Source organism: Xyrauchen texanus, chromosome 31 (assembly GCF_025860055.1).
Source record: "Xyrauchen texanus isolate HMW12.3.18 chromosome 31, RBS_HiC_50CHRs, whole genome shotgun sequence".
NCBI classification, from domain to species: Eukaryota; Metazoa; Chordata; class Actinopteri; order Cypriniformes; family Catostomidae; genus Xyrauchen; species Xyrauchen texanus.
In genome coordinates, this window is record NC_068306.1 from 4321740 (window position 1) to 4343684 (window position 21945).

The 21945-nt window shown below is 38.7% G+C and overlaps 1 protein-coding gene across 1 annotated transcript in view; it reads right to left on the reverse strand.

Annotated features, from left to right (window-relative positions):
- Positions 1-3021: 3021 nt before the first annotated feature.
- Positions 3022-21945, reverse strand: part of LOC127625529 (vitamin D3 receptor A-like) — a 35434-nt gene continuing 16510 nt past the window's right edge. The window contains exons 3-4 of the mRNA XM_052100846.1: positions 7101-7248; positions 3022-3160 (exon numbers count right to left, since the gene is read on the reverse strand). Of these exons, the coding sequence (XP_051956806.1) occupies positions 3022-3160; positions 7101-7246 (285 nt within the window). The 5' untranslated portion in view covers positions 7247-7248. The remainder of the gene's footprint in view (positions 3161-7100; positions 7249-21945) is intronic.

Below are 21945 nucleotides of genomic sequence, written 5' to 3' on the forward strand. Positions count from 1 at the left end.
ATAAAATGTACATAAAATACTAATATAAAATTAACTGTTTATACAAGTAAACATTATATAAGCAAAATATGATTTAAAATTAAACTATAATTGCATATAATATAAAATGTACTTAAAATACTAATATAAAATTAACTATTTATACAAGTAAACATTATATAAACAAAATAGGATATACAGTTAAATTATAATTTTATATAATATAAAATGTACATAAAAAACTAATATAAAATTAACTATTTATACATGTAAACATTATATAAGCAAAATATGATTTACAGTTCAATTATAATTGTATATAATATAAAATGTACATAAAATACTAATATAAAATTAACTGTTTATACAAGTAAACATTATATAAGCAAAATATGATTTAAAATTAAACTATAATTGTATATAATATAAAATGTACTTAAAATACTAATATAAAATTAACTATTTATACAAGTAAACATTATATAAACAAAATAGGATATACAGTTAAATTATAGGCAAAAGTTATGGACAGTGTAACTAATGCCCTTATCAAAAGAATATCTTGATAGAAGTTGAAATTAAATTAAACAAGTAGTTTGCAGCTCAGCAAGAAAAACATTTCCTATCAGTTCCCAGCAAAAATCAACAAGGGATTGTAGTTAAAGTGTCAATCAAAAAGTGTTCCTGTGTCAGATGAAACAGCATAATATTCCCTAACTGAACTCCAAAGGTGTTCTGATAATCAAACGTCTTAACAACACCACGAGCAAGCAGCCATCATTTCACAAAACATTCACACTAAGTTCGCAAGCGATTGGCTCAGACCCCAAAATCCAGGGGCACGTGAGGACAGCTGCCAACTCACAGCAGTTCTTCACACACCCAATATGTGTCCGAGTACACACACACCAGTGAATGACACACACATCAGTGAATGACACACAGACGTATCCTCATCCACATCTGATGAGTGATGAATGCCTCCCTATTGCGAACAGAGAGGAACAGCCTGGTGACGGTGCCCGTATTTTGCCAGTCTGGCCCGTGTGCCAACTGCGTGTCTGTCGCTCAATTGCGTCTCGTTCCGAGTGTTGAATGAACTTGAAATAATCCCAAAAGTTCGTTTTGAGCATAAATCTAGCAAAATTAAGAATGTACAATTATAGAATATAGAAGGATAAGAACATTCTCTTGCTTCAACACGACTCTGCTGACCTCAGCCGACCACACACGCTCACAAAGAGGCCCTTTGATGCCTCAATTCTATCGGTTTTCACTTAAAGTAGCGATCCGCCTCTGAACGAATGCTTGGGTCGACTCATTGTGCAACTACACGGAGAAAAAGCATCATTGTTGGCGCTCCTTCTGTCTCTCACTTTCACAAGTCAAAACTCACGGCAAGTTTGGAAACAGCAAACATTGTACCCCGGGTGAACGGTGTCTTTACATGAGAACACGTTGGCCAATAAGTGTACATTTAAATAGAGTAAATATTATTAATTAACAGCGTTTGCTAATGCAATCTTTTCTGAGTGATCAGACTTGAAAATAACAAGATTAACATTACTTAAAACACTTTAGCAACCATAAAGCAATGCACTGGCAACCACCCACAACACCGGATCATGGCATTAAGTATTGCTTGAGCAAACGGCAATAATGGGTGACCGATATATCGGCCTATATTTGGTATTTTTTAATTATCACATCTCAGCGGACGAAAGTTGTTGACATTGCAGCTCGCAAAACTTATCAGCCAAATAGGTCAATTTATTGGCCGACAATTAAAAAAGACCAAATATCGTCCGATTTATCGGTTTGGATGATATATCGTTCACCCATTATTAGATATTCAAAATAACATAAAATACTAAATAAAGACTAAAGCTGCAAGCAGTGATGAACGGCCCCTCACACCCTGGTGCACGTTGGGGCTGCTGTGCCAGGGGAATGTCACTCCATTTTTTTGGCCATTTTTTAGCACTTAAATGATGTTAAGCGTGTATCACAGTGTAAAACATGTAATTTCCTGTTGCCAGTAGGTGGCGCTATGACTATAACTGAATATTGGCATGTAGAAGTGTTCAAGCCGGGACTCTTATCAAACATGTGAAGTTTGGGGCAGATTGGACATTGTATGTGTGAGTAACAACAACTTCCTGTTTCATAGATAAGACTGACCAATTATGAAGTCGATCGGATGAAATCTCTGGGAGGAGTTCGTTAAAGTACGAAGCCTGGAAATGGCAAAAACTGAGCAAAAATCGAAGAGAAAACTCAAGATGGCTGACTTCCTGTTGAGTTTAGGGCACGGGTCCAAGAGACTTTTTTGTAGGTATTGGCATGTTACACATGTGTACCAATCTTCGTACGTATAGGTGAAACGTAGCGCAAAGCATACATCGGTGAAAGTTTATAGGTGGCGCTATTGAGCCATTTTGCCACACCTAATTCTGCAACTGTACATTTACGCCACTTCTAATGCATGTGCAAAGTTTCATGAGTTTCAAGTATGTTTAAGCCCTCAAAAATGTGATTAATTTGGGGAAAAAATAATAAACTCCTAGAAGAACGATAGCGTCATCGCACCATTGGTACCCAAGAATATAAATGATCTTGAATTACACTGAAGTCTTCGGCATCTGTGGGCAGTTTGGCAATTATTAACATATCAATTATATGGTAATTCAGAAAACAGTGAATTCTCATTGTGAGTTCAGTTGCTTCATTCTAGTACTTCAACATGGTTTTTGAAAATGTTAGGGGCCGTTCACACGAGATGCGTCCTTGCATTTTAAACAGCTACACAGCACAATGCAATGGTACTGAACATGTTTTTCAAAGGCGAGCCGCCTCAGTGCCATTTAGAGTAGGCTTGGCGACCCCTAAGAGAGCTCTGGTGACCCCTGGTTGGGGGCACGACCCCCTGCTTTAAGGGTTGTGATGGTCATGGTGATGGTTCTTTCATATGTTGATTGGTCACTCAAACTGAGCTGAAGTCCAAACATGTGAAACAAAAGTCATATGATGGTTGAGAAACTCTCACTCACATTCTTTCATCATGCCGATGTCCACGCAGCGCTTCAGACGACATGCCTGACAGTGACGCCGGTTGTCTTTGGTGATGGTGCAGGTCCCATTGAACGGGCAGGTAAAGCTCGCCTTACGCTTCATACTGCGCCTGACAGAGAGAGAGAGAGAGAGAGAATTTATACCAAAGATCAAAGCCAACTTTAATCCTTCAAAATGAACAAAGTCACAATATTATCCAATTATTAATTCCAGTTAGGAATCAAGACATTCGCAAATGAAGCTCCGCCCATATCTTAACTACAAATGAACATGAGAGCCTCTTCCCAAATAAATCAAAACATAAAGTGCGACCGATAGATTCTGATTCATGAACAAATGATTCTTATGATTCGGTTCTTTTGAATCTACACTGCAAAACAAATAGTGCAACCAGTGTAGAATGATTCATGAACAAATTATTCTTATGATTCGGTTCTTTTGAATCTACACTGCAAAACATAAAGTGCAACCAGTGTAGAATGATTCATGAACAAATTATTCTTATGATTCGGTTCTTTTGAATCTACACTGCAAAACATACAGTGCAACCAGTGTAGAATGATTCATGAACAAATGATTCTTATGAGTCGGTTCTTTTGAATCTACACTGCAAAACATACAGTGCAACCAGTGTAGAATGATTCATGAACAAATTATTCTTATGATTCGGTTCTTTTGAATCTACACTGCAAAACATAAAGTGCAACCAGTGTAGAATGATTCATGAACAAATGATTCTTATGAGTCGGTTCTTTTGAATCTACACTGCAAAACATACAGTGCAACCAGTGTAGAATGATTCATGAACAAATGATTCTTATGAGTCGGTTTTTTTGAATCTACACTGCAAAACATAAAGTGCAACCAGTGTAGAATGATTCACGAACAAATGATTCTTATGAGTCGGTTCTTTTGAATCTAAACTGCAAAACATACAGTGCAACCAGTGTAGAATGATTCATGAACAAATTATTCTTATGATTCGGTTCTTTTGAATCTACACTGCAAAAAAAAAATGCAACCAGTGTAGAATGATTCATGAACAAATTATTCTTATGATTCGGTTCTTTTGAATCTACACTGCAAAACATAAAGTGCAACCAGTGTAGAATGATTCATGAACAAATGATTCTTATGAGTCGGTTCTTTTGAATCTACACTGCAAAACATACAGTGCAACCAGTGTAGAATGATTCATGAACAAATGATTCTTATGAGTCGGTTTTTTTGAATCTACACTGCAAAACATAAAGTGCAACCAGTGTAGAATGATTCACGAACAAATGATTCTTATGAGTCGGTTCTTTTGAATCTAAACTGCAAAACATACAGTGCAACCAGTGTAGAATGATTCATGAACAAATTATTCTTATGATTCGGTTCTTTTGAATCTACACTGCAAAAAAAAAATGCAACCAGTGTAGAATGATTCATGAACAAATGATTCTTATGATTCGGTTATTTTGAATCTACACTGCAAAACATAAAGTGCAACCAGTGTAGAATGATTCATGAACAAATGATTCTTATGAGTCGGTTCTTTTGAATCTACACTGCAAAACATACAGTGCAACCAGTATAGAATGATTCATGAACAAATGATTCTTATGATTCGGTTCTTTTGAATCGACACTGCAAAACATAAAGTGCAACCAGTGTAGAATGATTAATGAAGAAATGATTCTTATGAGTCGGTACTTTTGAATCGACACTGCAAAACATAAAAGTGCAACCAGTGTAGAATGATTCATGAACAAATGATTCTTATGAGTCGGTTCTTTTGAATCTACACTGCAAAACATACAGTGCAACCAGTGTAGAATGATTCATGAACAAATTATTCTTATGAGTCGGTTCTTTTGAATCTACACTGCAAAACATACAGTGCAACCAGTGTAGAATGATTCATGAACAAATTATTCTTATGAGTCGGTTCTTTTGAATCTACACTGCAAAACATACAGTGCAACCAGTGTAGAATGAATCCTGAACAAATGATTCTTATGAGTCGGTTCTTTTGAATCTACACTGCAAAACATACAGTGCAACCAGTGTAGAATGAATCCTGAACAAATGATTCTTATGATTCAGTTCTTTTGAATCTACACTGCAAAACATAAAGTGCAACCAGTGTAGAATGATTCATGAACAAATGATTCTTATGAGTCGGTTCTTTTGAATCTAAACTGCAAAACATACAGTGCAACCAGTGTAGAATGATTCATGAACAAATGGTTCTGTGTAAATGACAATCGTTAATGGAACCGGTAAAGGACCAGAAACATTAAGAGGAACTGAATCTAGAATCATTGAATTTTTCAGATTTTCACACCTATTAAAAAATGACTTTATGAGCATGCAAAATAGACTACAAGCAGGTCCACACACACACAGCGGCTCTGTTTACAGTAAACATCTCACTATCATCTGTAAACAATATCTATCAGAGCAACAAGTGCTCTTTCAACACTGATAACGGTTCGGGATTTGGTTCACGATCCACTCCAATCACACGTCACACTGATCGGTCGATTTCACTCTGGTGAATTTTCAGCGGTTTAGAACAACATGAGGGTGAATAAAACAATTCTATTCTAAGATGATCTAAGAAAATCTGCTCTCAGTACAGTTGACAGACTCAAAACAAACTATGAAAAATTGAGTTGTAAATATTCATCAGAAGAGTTATAAAGAGTTGCATTACAGACTAGCAAGAGAAACTCATCTGCTCTGACGGTCACGGATGAACCAATGACCTTTGGCTGGATTTACTGGACTAAAATAACAGCGTCCTAAACAGGTTGTTTGGATTTTATAAATCATTTTCCAGAAGAAACATAAATAGTGATGAAAGACAAAACTTGGATCAATATTTACTGAGAAATCCATTATTTTGCATTGGTGGGTCAAAATGACAATTTTCACCTATTTTGGAGCAAAACTACAGGTGAAAAAAACACCCTTAGAAAGGAGTCATCATCATGATGTTATTTCTACACAAAGATTGGAAGATCTATTACTAATATCAGTTGACTTCAGCACCTCTTGTTGCATTATACGCCAATGGTGTGAGTCCAAAAATGGAAAAAAACACTTTTTTGTGTTCTTTTTCTCAAGTTTGAGTGCCTGTAACTCCAGAAGTATTAAATATATCATAACATCCTTTTAGATTTCCTTATTGTATCTTAATTTTTAAGGTCCTATATGGTTAAATCCCAGAGACACAGGGCTCTCAATGTGACTCCATTATGCATAAACTGTTCAATTTGACCCATTTTTGATGGTGGATCCCAAAAATGGGTCACATGGTATGAAGCTAATTTTACTTGTCCAACAAAACAAAGATCTGAAGTACTAATAATGCTGAAACTAGAAATGTACGTTTAAGTATTCACATAAAAAACATTTGTCAAAATGTAAAAAATACAGCATTGTTAATAATAATAATAAGAATAGCACGTGGCTCTTCAGTTAGCCAATTATACAACACAATTTATGTATTTTTATGCATTTCTTTCAACAAAATGCTTTTGAGCTGGCGACTTTTGGGCGAGTTGACACCGAATGATCCATTAGAGATTTTTCAAAACATCCCATATGTGTGAGGGGGCCTGGGTATCTCAGCGAGTATCGCCGCTGACTATCACACCTGGAGTCGTGAGTTTGAATCAAGGGCGTGCTGAGTGACTCCAGTCAGGTCTCCTTAGCAACCAAATTGTCCCGGTTGCTAGGGAGGGTAGAGTCACATGGGGTAACCTCCTCGTGCTGTAATGTGGTTCTCGCTCTCAGTGGGGCGTGTGGTGAGTTGTGCGCAGATCGTGGAGAGTAGCATGACGCTGAGGCACCTGAGACTCGTCCTCCGCCACCTGGATTGAGGCGAGTAACTGCGCCACCACGAGGACCTACTAAGTAGTGTGAATTGGGCGTTCCAGATTGGAATAAACAACATCCCTTTTGTGTTCCACAGAAGACATAAGTGTAATTTGGGTTCCTATGACCTGACGCCACACATGTCTAATCATGAAGCAGGCAGCCGTGCAGGTGTTTACCTGAAGAACCCCTTGCAACCCTCACAGGTCATGGCGTTGAAGTGGAATCCGGTGGCTTTGTCGCCACACACTCCGCAAATTCGTGGCGCATTCCGATCAAACTCATCCTGAGCCGTCGCGGACGTGCTTACCGCCATGGGATCCATCACTGTGAACACAGACAGCGACAAATGAAATGGTTAGCATGTTTGGATAAACACCTAACAAAGCATCAGTCATGTGAATAATACAGAGAGAGAGAGAGAGAGAGAGAGTATCTGGTCCCATATTCAGTTCTATCCCATTTCTATTCTATTCTATTTGATCCAATCCCATCCGAATCCTTTTTGCATTATTCCATCTGAAAGTTGCTAATTTGTCCATCTGTGCACTGTTGTTCACGTCTCTGTGTCTGTGTGTAGGAATAATGAATATTGCAGTGAGTGAAGATACGATTACAGAACAGCAGTGCATAATGAAATGAGCATTAACAGGTTGAAGACACAGAGAAGATAAACAGGGGATGTATATATATATTAAAGAGAGACAGAGCAGTCAGATCTGGTGTCCATGAACAGTGACGTTAAAAGCATTAGTACCAGCTACAGTAGTGTGTGTGTGTGTGTGTGTGTGTGTGTGTGTGTGTGTGTGTGTGTGTGTGTGTGTGTGTGTGTGTGTGTGAGTGTGTGTGTGTGTGTGTGTGTGTGTGTGTGTGTGTGTGAGTGTGTGTGTGTGTGTGTGTGAGTGTGTGTGTGTGTGAGTGTGTGTGTGTGTGTGTGTGTGTGTGTGTGAGTGTGTGTGTGTGTGTGTGTTTGAGAGTGCGTATGTGTGTGTCAGTGTGAGAGTGTGCGTGTGCGTGTGTGTGTGTTTGAGAGAGAGTGTGTGTGTGTGTGACTGTGTGAGTATGTGTGTGTGCGTGTGAGAGAGTGTGTGTGTGTGAGTGTGTGCATGAGTGTGCGTGTGTGTGTGCGTGAGTGTGCATGAGAGAGTGTGTGTGTGTGAGTGTGAATGTAGATGTTTGCGGTGATGTTTTTCACTCTTTAATACACTTTAATGCCCAATATTGACTTATTTAGAGAATATCATTCTGAAGAACTGGTCACACACAGCCAAATGTGGTCAGTGCAAAAGCATTGAAGTATTCCAAGAGAATGAACAAAACGGTTCATATAACACAAATAAATATTATGCAGCTGAAGGATTAAACACAAGCTGATTTCCGCCTGAAATGTTCTAGTAATAATGTTCTGATTTGCTAATGTATAAACCTAATAAACAACAACATCCCCTTTGCCATAACACAAGCAAAGACCAGCAGCACGTCTCGTCCAACACAAACAGCGTTCAAGACCATCTGTGCGTCCATACAACTGAACGTAAACAATTAATGAGTCACGCTGAACTCAGAGATCACACAGAGAACTCTTTCATTCACACTGTAATGAGCTGCTCGATTAAGATATTTAGATACATAGTGTGTTGACAAACAAGCAGAATGGTGTTACAGCCCATCAGAAATGGGATAAAAGTACAGTTGGAGTTCAAGCCACGTTGTTAGCGGTTGTAAAGTTTTATTCGATTATTCGAATAAAAACATTTCGTCAATACAAACGGCATAATCGTCAAATCGACGATAAAGCGGAAGTGACACGGTCCACGGACAATGATTCATGACTCGATTAATCGTGAAAATAATCGTCCGATTACAAAATATACGGTGTAAAAGCGTTCTCAAAGCGGTTCTGTGCTCGCTGCACATGTAATTCCATCTCATGCTTTGATAATGTATGTAATATACATTCGGTTCGCTAGCGAGTCGCTAACGTGATCTGACTGCATTTAGCGCTGACATGTATGAAGCGTTCCAGGTTTACTTCAGTTGCACATTTGCATATTTCCAAGTTTGTTTGGCCATTAAAAGTGTGTAAACGAATCTAAAGCAACACACACAAACACAGTCTGCCTTCAAAATAAAGGCTTGAGATTGTATTGCCATTCTGCCAACTCTATATATATTACTATTATATATAGTGTAGGGTATGGGAATATAATAATAATGAATAATAATGATTTAAAGAATGGATCTTTAAAGAGCATGCAAGTGTAAACACCCCATTAACAGTAAAGAATGGGCAGAACATTCATTTACTAGTTTGTAGTTCTTACAAAGTGTTCAACGTGAGAGCTTCGGTTTAACATCATTTATGTGTCTTTTAGTATCGATATCTAACAGTAATGGCAACAGTAATATTTTTGTTCAAATTGTGCAGCCCTGTATTAATATATATTTTTTTAAATGACAGAATAACTGTGATTAATAACCGGGATTAATAAGCACGATAATAATCATGATTAATAACCGCGACTAATAAACGTGTTAATAATCGTGAATAATAATTTTTATTAATAACCGGATTAATAAGCGTGATAATAATCGTGATTAATAACCGTGACAAATAAGTGTGATAATAATCGTGATTAATAACCGTGACAAATAAGTGTGATAATAATCGTGATCAATAACCGTGACTAATAAGCGTGATAATAATCGTGATTAAAAATTGTGTTTAATAACCGTGACAAATAACCGTGACTAATAAGCGCGATAATAAGCGTAATAAAAAAATTGTGATTAATAACCGTGACTAACAAGCGCGATAATAATCGTGATTAATAATCGTGATTAAAAATTGCGATTAATAACGTGACTAATAACGTGATAATAATCGTGGTTAAAAATTGCGATTAATAACCGTGACTAATAAGCGCGATAATAATCGTGATAAAATTTTTTTGATTAATAACTGTGATTAATAACCGTGACTAATAAGCGTGATTAATAAGCATGATAATAATCGGACTAATAAGCGTGATAATAATCGTGATTAATAAGCGTGATAATAATCGGACTAATAAGCGTGATAATAATCGGACTAATAAGCGTGATAATAATCGGACTAATAAGCGTGATAATAATCGTGATAAAAAAATTGCGATTAATAACCATGATTAATAACCGTGACTAATAAGCGCGATAATAATCGTGATAAAAAAATTGCGATTAATAACCGTGATTAATAATCGGACTAATAAGTATGATAATAATTGTGATTAATAAGCGCGATAATAATCGGACTAATAAGCGTGATAATAATCGTGATAAAAAATTGCGATTAATAACCATGATTAATACTGTGACTAATAAGCGTGATAATAACCGTGATTAATAACCGTGACTAATAAGTGTGATAATAATCGGACTAATATGCGTGATAATAATCGCGATTAAAAACTGCGATTAATAACCGTGACTAATAATCGGGATTAATAATTGCGATTAATAACCGTGATTAATAACCGTGACTAATAAGCGTGATAATAATCGGACTAATAAGTGTGATAATAATCATGATTAATAAGCGTGATAATAACCGTGACTAATAAGTGTGATAATAACCGTGACTAATAACCGTGACTAATAATCGGGATTAATAATTGCGATTAATAACCGTGATTAATAACCGTGACTAATAAGCGCGATAATAATCGGGATTAAAAATTGCGATTAATAACCGTGACTAATAAGTGCGATAATAATCATGATCAATAACAGAGATTAATAACCGTGACTAATAATCGGGATTAATAATTGCGATTAATAACCGTGACTAATAAGTGCGATAATAATCATGATCAATAACAGAGATTAATAACCGTGACTAATAATCGGGATTAATAATTGCGATTAACTCTTTCCCCGCCAAACACTGAATTTTCCGGGTTTTATGAAAAAACACTTCCCCGCCAAACACGGAATTTTCCGGGTATCCGTGTTTTAGGTGGTATACGGTAAGGAAGACCCGCACGCATGTTTTGAAAGAGTACGCAACTCTTTGATCAAAGAAACAGACTGCGATCGTCTCAAACGTGAAGTGGAACACCATAGTAATACTAAAGCACTTGTTTGATAAAAATGCCTTTTTCTCAGCTTTTTGTCCGAAATGTTGTTTTTGACAAAACCTGCCTCTGTTCAAGTGGCAATAAAAAAAGAACAAATGAAGATAAAATAAAATCGTTTTTTTTGCCTAAAAGCAGAGGCTCAGATCTTTATTTTGATATATAGCTTCATATATTCATGGAAGAAAATATTCTGCGGGCCATTAAAGTTTAGCGAAAATCGTCAAAAACCCTGGCGGTGGCTGGCAACTTTTTTTAAAAACGCTGGCGGGGAAAGAGTTAATAACCGTGACTAATAAGTGTGATAATAATCATGATCAATAATAGAGATTAATAACCGTGACTAATAATCGGGATTAATAATTGTGATTAATAACCGTGACTAAGAATCGGGATTAATAATTGCGATTAATAACAGTGATTAATAACCATGACTAATAATCGTGATTAATAAGCGTGATAATAATCGGACTAATAAGTGTGATAATAATCATGATTAATAAGCGTGATAATAATCGTGATTAAAAATTGTGATTAATAACCGTGACTAATAAGCGCGATAATAATCGTGATTAAAAATTGTGATTAATAACCGTGACTAATAACCGTGACTAATAAGCGTGATTAATAAGGACGATTACAAATCGTGATTAATAAGGGTGATTAATAACCGTGACTAATAAGTGCGATAATAATCGCGATTAATAACCGTGACTAATAATCGGGATTAATAATTGCGATTAATAACCGTGGCTAATAAGTGCGATAATAATCGCGATTAATAACCGTGACTAATAATCGGGATTAATAATTGCGATTAATAACCGTGACTAATAAGTGCGATAATAATCGCGATTAATAACCGTGACTAATAATCGGGATTAATAATTGCGATTAATAACCGTGACTAATAAGTGCGATAATAATCATGATCAATAACAGAGATTAATAACCGTGACTAAGAATAGGGATTAATAATTGCGATAAATAACCGTGACCAATAATCGGGATAAATAACCGTGATTAATAACCGTGATTAATAACCGCGACTAATAAGCGTGATAATAATCGTGATTAATAACAGTGATTAATAACCGTGACTAATAATCGTGATTAATAAGGGCGATTAATAATCGGGATGAATAACCACGATTACAAATTGTGATTAATAAGTGCGATTAATAATCGAGAGTAATAACAGTGTTTACAGTTCACCATTATTGTGCAGCTCTGTTTTCTGATGAATCAAGTTCTTCGTTTGAAAGATGTCCATGTTAATTCTTAAACCGCAAGATTCATCTTTTATTCTCGAATCCTCTACGATGAGAGTAATTCACTCGTATAGTCCACCAAATTTTGCGATAATGGCTGTAATTATCCACTGGCTAAATATGATTATCCAAATATACAGTATACATTTATATATATATATGAAATTTCAAGGGATCATATTTATTGATGAAATACATGGATTGGTAAAAATTGTTAAAATAAAATTGGTTAAATTGTACCGCGTTAGAAGATCCGCTGTGTAATTAGCAGAGAGAGAATTACTTTCATTTCTGAGCAAAATGGCCATTTTAACTGAAATAAAGCATGTGAAGGAACATCTGTATGGATTCCCAGCCATAAAAATGAGTTAGACATTAAAAACCCTGAAGTGACTTCAGTATCATCTGTCACAATGGAAATGAAAGGTCAAGTCGAGTACATTGCATTGTGGGATCAAACGCTCCGTTCCATGCTTTATCCTTTACAATTTGGCAGTCATTCATTTAGGCCAACAAATTCACATTCTATGCACTAAACTTACTGTATACTGGAAAACTAGGAGCACTCGTACGGTGGAATACTTTTCTAAACATACCATGTGTTTTCATCTGGAACCATTTCATGCTACACAGCAGAGAAACGACAATACACCGTCTATGATCAGATACAAAAAATGGACGATTCCAGAAACTCCAGCGAATTCAGGAAGAACAGCAGCTGTTTCCTGGAGAAGAACGAGCAACAGGGTTTGGAGACCACCACGCCATGTCTATCAGTCGCCATTATCGCTGTAACACGACTCCAGTGGAAAACTAGAGCTGAACTTCACCATATTAACTCAAAACTGATCTGGGATCATATTTCACTGCTTCTAAACGCTGATCCAGAGTTTGCTGGAATTCCGAGAGGGAGGCGTCGCTCTCCCTCGACCCCAAAGACACACAGCATTTCATCAACACGACTGCACACTGAACACTTACCAATTGCAGTCCATGGAAGGAACAAACTTGCAGCTCAGTTTGGAAAAAAAAGCCTTTCCAAATGTTAGACTAGACCCAGATCTGCTCATCAGAGGCTCTGAACTTTAGACCCTGTTTTTAGCATTGGCTAGAAAAAGAACGGGCCTGCTCGTAGCTGGCACACTGACAAAACTGGGGCGGAGGGAACTGCTTGTGGCTTACAGTGGAATGGGGGGGCCCTAAATCCCGTCAGAGGGGCCCGTTTAGGGAGGGAAAGCCAGAGCTGTGTCGAGTTGTACTGTTTGGATTCCCAAAGGTGTTTGAATTTGCCTGTGTTGCTGTATAACGTCCTATAAACACTACAAATCTTACAATCAGAGTCACAATCAGCATGGTCAGTGCTCATCTTACTGCGAATCTCCAAACGGCAAATGTGCATAAACGTTCCATAGTCACGCTAACAAACGTAAACTTTTGGTACATTTACATTTACGCATTTGGCAGACGCTTCTAGCCAAAGCGACTTACAGAGCCCTTATTACAGGGACAACCCTCCCGGAGCAACCTGGAGTTCATTGTCTTACTCAATGGGGGGGATCTGTGGGGATCGAACCAGCCACCACCGGTATATTTAACATAAAAACGATGGCTTTTAATGCTAGTTTTACCAGTCTCGCACTTAAGTGAGCAGGATATTCCATTTCACAAATCCGTCTTGCTTTGATTTCTCCGTCCTAGTTTCCCTGCATCCTTCCCTCGTTTTCTAAGAGGAAGGAGTTAGGAAGCGAAGCAAGGAAAGGAAACGAGGATGAACAATTTCCTAGAAATGAGAAGCACCCACAGTGAAAAGGGGGTTTGGCTTGTCTGAGAAGGGCGGGTCTGGTGTGTGAGGGGGTGTGGTTTTATGGGAGGGGCGTGGTCTATGAAGGAGAGTCATCAAACAAACAGAAAATCTCTTGTATGTCTTCCGATCCATCAACAGGTCCAGAACATGATAAATTGAGATCCAGCTCTCCACGAAGCTTTCAACACCAATCACAGTTGAGTGTTTGTTTCCCGGGGAGGTGTGTTAACTACACACACACCATCAAAACAACATTACAACCCTATGAAAACTGATTTACAAGAAAACACCCACACAGACAGCAAAGACCAGCTTTAAACACACAGCCAACAATCTACTGCAGTTAGCCTAAATGTTTCCACCAAACCCTTCAAGGCAAAAATTAAATCAAGACCACCTGTCTGGTAGCGAGACCATCCCACTGTGTGTGTATAATCCAACTTCAAACCTCTGGCAATACAGAACTGTGGTACAGCATGTGACCTTTATCCAGGTGAGAGAACCAAGTGTTCAGGAACACGACGCACAAGCCAACAAAATAAAAATAGCCCAAGAACAACACAGAAGCTGATTGTGTTACAATAACAGGCAAGTAAGCGATAAACCATCTGATGCAATGAGTAGACTCTTAGAAACATACAAAAGGCCCCAAAAATTATTTTGACACTTAAGTGATGCTAAAAAAATATGGAAGTCGTTTTCAAGGCAAGTAATTCGATTTTAAATGCAAGGATGCAAAGACAAAGGTGAGATGTGCACTGATGTATCGTGCGTATTAATGAACTAAATACATTCAGTTTTGATTTAAATTAGGTTTGGGGGTGCAGTATACATTTTTAAAACGTCCTAACTACGCTCACACCCTAATCGGAGCCTGTTAGGCTGAGCAGCCTGCCAGGAACAAACCCAGGCACATTTGTACAATTGCTGAAACTTCTCTCATGATTTTACCCAATTTATGTGGCTAACAGTGGCATAGCTAAATTTCAGGAGGTCCTCACTTGACTCAACTGCACATCCTCACACAGAAATTGGGTCTGATTGGGTCAGGCAGTCCGTACTTGTTCATTATGCATGACGCATGTCCCGTGCATAATAAACACAGGTGCGGATTTACTGTAAGGAGAATGGAGACTACACCCGCAAGTGGCGAACAGGGCGTGGGAGATATACAGGCAAGCTGGCGTATCTCTTTGCATCGCCCGAAAATGCTCCTTCACTTTCATCTGAACCCATTTCCGAGCAAGACCCAGTGTGTGCACGATAGAGACCCATTCCGCAAGCTGCAGTCAAGTGTACTTGTAAAGACCGAGCGGCAGCAAGAGGAAACAACACTTTTGAGAGTTTAAACTTCAGTTCATTAAACCGAAGCATTCAATATGTTTTATTTCAGTTATATAAAGTACATAATGCACAATGTACATTTAAGATTCTCTTTCCAATAAAGTTTGGTATTGAATCTGCTCATTTGATCCCATTATATAAAAAAGGCCAGAAGATTTTGCCCAAATTGTAATTACAACATGTCCACTGATTTTATGGCATGTATACATGTAGTTGCATCAAAGATTAATACATGTAAAAATTAGTCTAATTAGCTATATTAGCAAACAACTAAACATTTTGACATGCACATATTGAACTAATTAAAATAAATGATGACTAACAAGTTTTCTGAGACAAAGTATAAAGTAAATATATGATGATTTTATATGTTTGTTGTAATGCATCCTGTACCATTATATAATGGTGATTAATAGTGATTAATTAGTTAAAATGTTAATCAATCCACAGCACTACTATAAACATAAAACATATTTGTAGAGGAGCGGAGGAGCGCACGCCTGGTCCCCAATCAGCCTGATGGGGGCGCGCAAGCGATAAAGGCGGCCGGTGACGACGGTTCGAGAGAGAGAGAGTTACAGGCAGCTGCTCTGTGTGTTTATGTTTGTGTGTTTTTGGTTCAGTTTATCATTAAACTATTATTTATGTTGCCAAGCCGGTTCTCGCCTCCTCCTTTCCCTTATACCCCTTTACACTGGTGCCAAAACCCGGGAGGGCGGAGGGATGCCTGTTGGGGTCCTCGACACTGCCGTCCAAACAGGGGAGTGCCACTGCCATCCGCCGGGGGACTGAGTAGCCAGACCGCCCGGACACAGAGAACAGCCGCCGTCCATGAGGCGAGTGGGGACTGGACTTCCTGACCGCCTGGAGCGAAGGAGCCGCTGCCAAGGGCGGAGGAGTGCCCTGCCGACCCCCAGAAATGCGGAGGGGCCGAGAGGACTGCCGTCTGTGAGGGGAGGAGGGAAGCGACTCCCCGACCGCCTGGAGGCAGAGGAGAGTCCCCACGGGTCGCCGAGAACACGGAGGGGCGTTCTGTCTGCTGGGGGTCGGTCTGACTCTGGTCTGCCCAGGGAGGAGCGGCTGCCGTCTGCCTTAGAGGGTGGAGGAGTGATCGGGGACCACGTCACGGGTATCCCTCCTCCCTCCCGGGTTTCGGCACCAGTGTAAAGGGGTATAAGGGAAGGGAGGAGGCGAGAACCGGCTTGACAATATAAATAACAGTTTAATGATAAACTGAACCAAAAACACACAGAGCAGCTGCCTGTAACTCTCTCTCTCTCGAACCGTCGTCACCGGCCACCTTTATCCACCTTATTAAAACTGCTTTTAAGATATTTTAACACTTTTAAAGCATTTTGGGGTCACTGTATAAGAGATTACATAACATTGCATGACACAAGGGATAAGCAATGTTTAAATCAGACGCTTACTGAAGATCTGAAGAGACAAAATAGCTTTTGTCGGGTCACATGAACGCCAGCATGACCTAAAGACTGAGCCAGATTACTCTGTGTGAGTCTGCAAGAGTGCTCAAACCTTCCTTACATCTTGTGCTATCGGTTTGTCTGTGTTAGTTAATATCAGCATGTTCACCTGCACAGATTCAGTCTTACAGTTTGAAATACTGCTACTGAATCCACTAACATGTTACTGCGTGTGTTTTCTGCAGCCGTGGGCGGGTCGTCCGGTGTACCGCGTGTGGAGTACATGGCTAATATCCTTAATCCCACATTCCAGACTCCCAAGAGCACCAGGGCACTCAAGAAGTCAAATGGTGTACCGTCTTAAAGTCTAACATGGCGAAGACTAGAGACAAGAATTGCAAAAAAGAAAGACCGTTGAAGACGTACCCCTTCTTCCATACGTTGTACAATCAGATGACTACCAGGAAGTCCAGCGAGGAGGACCAGAGCTGATGGGACTCATTTGAGGTGTGAGAGAGAACTGGGGAAAGATTCATTCACACTCTCTCGGAGTCGTGAGATGATTCGCTCTAGATTGAACTGCAAACAAAACAGACCACACTTTCCTGAGTGAATCAGACCGCCAGTGGGGAACACTGACGTCTCTCTTCCGGCCTCTTCACGACCCCTAGAACAATTACACTTCTTCCAGAATTGGCCACACACATACACTTCTTCCCTGAATGTTTCTTGATTTCGTTTGGGGGTCTTGCATGTTTGTCTGTGTTACTGCATTAGCTGGTCTACAGATCGTTATAAGAATTAATGATTAACCTAAAGAAAGAGTTGAACACACTGAACACACACACTTCACATTCAGACCACAGAACCAGCATCAACCCTTAAAGTAACAGGAAATATAATCCTTTCTGCCTTTTCTACAGACGAAAAAATCAAAAACAGCATTGAAACATCATTCACTGACAATATCACGAACTCCCATCCACAATCCAATTCAGTTCAGACGATAAGATCAAGTCCCACTCACATTATTTTTGTCCCAGTCACATTTCCCTGGATATTGGTACGGATTTGCCAATTCATTTAGATTCCGATCCAAAAGCTGTCCATTCAATATTATTGTTTAATTTGGATATATTTCAGTTATAATGTCCATTTTGCTAACACGTGAAAGAAATTGGACGATTTCGATGCCACTAAAAAAATAGGACCCAATTTGTGTAAATGTTGTTTAAATAATAAAGCAATTAGGGATGTCCCGATCAGCTTTTTTGGCCTCCGATCCCGATCCGATATTTAAATATGATATATCTGCCGATACAGAGTCCCGATCCGATATTTAAATATGATATATCTGCCGATACAGAGTCCCGATCCTATATTTAAATATGATATATCTGCGATACGAGTCGATCGATATTTAAATATGATATATCTGCGATGCAGAGTCCGATCCGATATTTAAATATGATATATCTGCCGATACAGAGTCCCGATCCGATATTTAAATATGATATATCTGCCGATACAGAGTCCCGATTCGATATTTAAATATGATATATCTGCCGCTGCCGAGTCCCGATCCGATATTTAAATATGATATATCTGCCGCTGCCGAGTCCCGATCCGATATTTAAATATGATATATCTGCCGATACAGAGTCCCGATCCGATATTTAAATATGATATATCTGCCGATACAGAGTCCCGATTCGATATTTAAATATGATATATCTGCCGATACAGAGTCCCGATCCGATATTTAAATATGATATATCTGCCGATACAGAGTCCCGATCCGATATTTAAATATGATATATCTGCCGATACAGAGTCCCGATCCGATATTTAAATATGATATATCTGCCGATACAGAGTCCCGATCCGATATTTAAATATGATATATCTGCCGATACAGAGTCCCGATCCGATATTTAAATATGATATATCTGCCGATACAGAGTCCCGATCCGATATTTAAATATGATATATCTGCCGATACAGAGTCCCGATCCGATATTTAAACATGATATATCTGCCGATACAGAGTCCCGATCCGATATTTAAACTATGATATATCTGCAGATACAGAGTCCCGATCCGATATTTAACTATGATATATCTGCCGATACAGAGTCCCGATCCGATATTTAAATATGATATATCTGCCGATACAGAGTCGATCCGATATTTAAATATGATATATCTGCGATACAGAGTCGATCCGATATTTAAATATGATATATCTGCCGATACAGAGTCCCGATTCGATATTTAAATATGATATATCTGCCGATACAGAGTCCCGATCCGATATTTAAATATGATATATCTGCCGATACAGAGTCCCGATCCGATATTTAAATATGATATATCTGCCTATACAGAGTCCCGATCCGATATTTAAATATGATATATCTGCCTATACAGAGTCCCGATCCGATATTTAAATATGATATATCTGCCGATACAGAGTCCCGATCCGATATTTAACTATGATATATCTGCCGATACAGAGTCCCAATCCGATATTTAACTATGATATATTTGCCGATACAGAGTCCCAATCCGATATTTAACTATGATATATCTGCCGATACAGAGTCCCGATCCGATACTTGGATTTGCCTCGATAATAGAGCTGCTAAGTAAACAAAAATAACAAAAATAATAATAATAATAATAAAAATTGTGGCTCAGTGGTTGGGGGTTCAAGCCCCAACACCACGAAGACACCACTGTTGGGCCCTTGAGCAAGGCCCTTAAACCTATCTGCTCCAGGGGCGCCGTAGCATGGCTGACCCTGCGCTCTGACCCCAGCTTAGCTGGGATATGTGAAAAATAAATAATTTCACCATGTATATGCAGAAATGTATGTATAATGTGTGACAATTGATCAATTTATATTTTATATTTATTTAACTAAGATATCTTCAGCTTAACGCATTTAACTTAAAACTCGCATATAAAATCAACTTTTACTTCCAATGGTGTAATAGCTTATTTTAACTTTAATATTCAGGTACAAAAATAAAATCACAGTTCCACTGAGTTCTGTATGAATGAATATAATCTTACATACACGTACAAATGCTGTAAACAGCTTCACTTGAACAGTCACAACAAAAAAATGTATTCTATTAGAGAATTACAAATTTTGCAATTTCACTTAAAAGTGCAGTAAACACACTTGAACAGGCCCGAGATCAAAAATAATGAAACAGTTATTAATAGTTCTGTTGTCAATAACAAAAGGCCATTGTGACATCACACACCACAGAGATACATTCAAAAATAAGACAAATATATTCATAACAAGCTGTAAAACTGCTGCAGTGTGAAATCGAACAGTCTCGATCACTCAACACAACGTCTGATCGTCACAAGTCTCGTCATGTATCATGTATTTGCATGTTTATTTGTTGTGCAACTCCCGTAACGACTCTAGAACATGGGCACATTAATATTCATACTCGTGTAATTATTACACAAACCGGCATATTCATCTCGATTACATCATGTCTGAAAGTTTAAATTCGTGAATGCTTAGAATTGCCAACAAATCACCCACTATAGGTCATTCTGTCTTGCTTCAAGGGCTGAGAAACACTCGTTCATGTAAGGTAGAGCAACTTAAGTTGCTGGAATTTTGTCCCATTCCTCCAGACAGAACTGGTGGAGTCGAGTTTGTAGACCTCAGATTGAGGCCGCTCCAGTACCTTGACTTTGTGTCCTTAAGCATTTTTTAAAGCTACTTATTAAATTGTCTGATAAACCGGCAGGTCTGTTGGGGAGCATTTACACTTTAAGTCCAATATTTTAATACAAATCCACTTTTGATGAACTGCTTCATCCAGATCTATTGAATTATTCAATAGATATTACATATTGTGGTGATGGGGTTGTGGCCGAGCGTCGTCTGTGGAGAGCGAGGCTGAGAGAGTGCGGTAAGGATTGACACCTGTGGGAAATCACCTCAATCAGCGGTTTTGTGTTTGCAGTGAGAACAGAGAGGGATTTAAAGGGGGATCCAGATCGCCGGAGGGAAGAGAGGCGCACAACGCACAACCACTGTGTGCATTCATTTTGGTGTTATGATGAAAAGAAGTTTATTTAGTTTGATGCCGAAAAGTGTGAAAAACAAAAAATTATAAATGTATATAACAGTAAGAGGCAGAGAAAAGGCAAAAAACTAAATGGCAAGATTTAAATTCAATTAAATGCATCAAAAGAGTAGAATATGGCATCTATTATTATTATTATTATTATAATAGTGAAAGGTTCAAGTGAAGAGGGCAATGGATTCATGTGCAACTCCAGGGCTCTTTCCCAGCGTCCTCCTCTTTTCCTCTAGACATGGAAAAGTCCACATGACATCAGAATGTTCTAGCGAGCACGGAGCAGAAAAACTGAACAGCGTCAGCGCGGGAACCATCAGCCCTCTTCAGCTCGACCGCAAACTGGAAAACGGCTCTTGTTAAACTCTGGAGTTGTAAATAATCCCTGTAGAGTCGTAAGGATCCTCGCACCAGAAACAGAAGCTTATTCATATCAAGTGGAAATCCTTTCTCTACTCCACATGCGACCGCGGAATATAAATGATCCCCCTGGAACACCGGGCTCAGGGAATTTAAGTGCTCTCACATTTAATCAAAGACATCGGCAACACGCACGCTGACAGCCAACATCAACACATTAGCCAGCTGAAATAATGGAGGGCTGATCGCGGCGGGAGCGGTGACTGTGGCAACTCGTACAGCCGGAGAGAAAGCAGCGGATGAGTTTGACTCTGACCAGATGTTTACTGATATTTATAGGACAGAATTCCTCATGTGTTCAAGGTCTAATACAGTAATCAACCTCAGAAGCAGAGAAAGCCACATTCAGACCGCAGTAGATGCAAAGCCCACAATCACAGCTTCACCGAAACCTTTCCTGGGATGATGTTAAAAGGAAAAATGCTTTCTTTATAACTCATTCCAGTTTTATAGGATCTCTTAATTCGCTCTGCCATCATTTACTCACTCTCACGATTTTAGAAACATACATTTTCACACACCACTAGT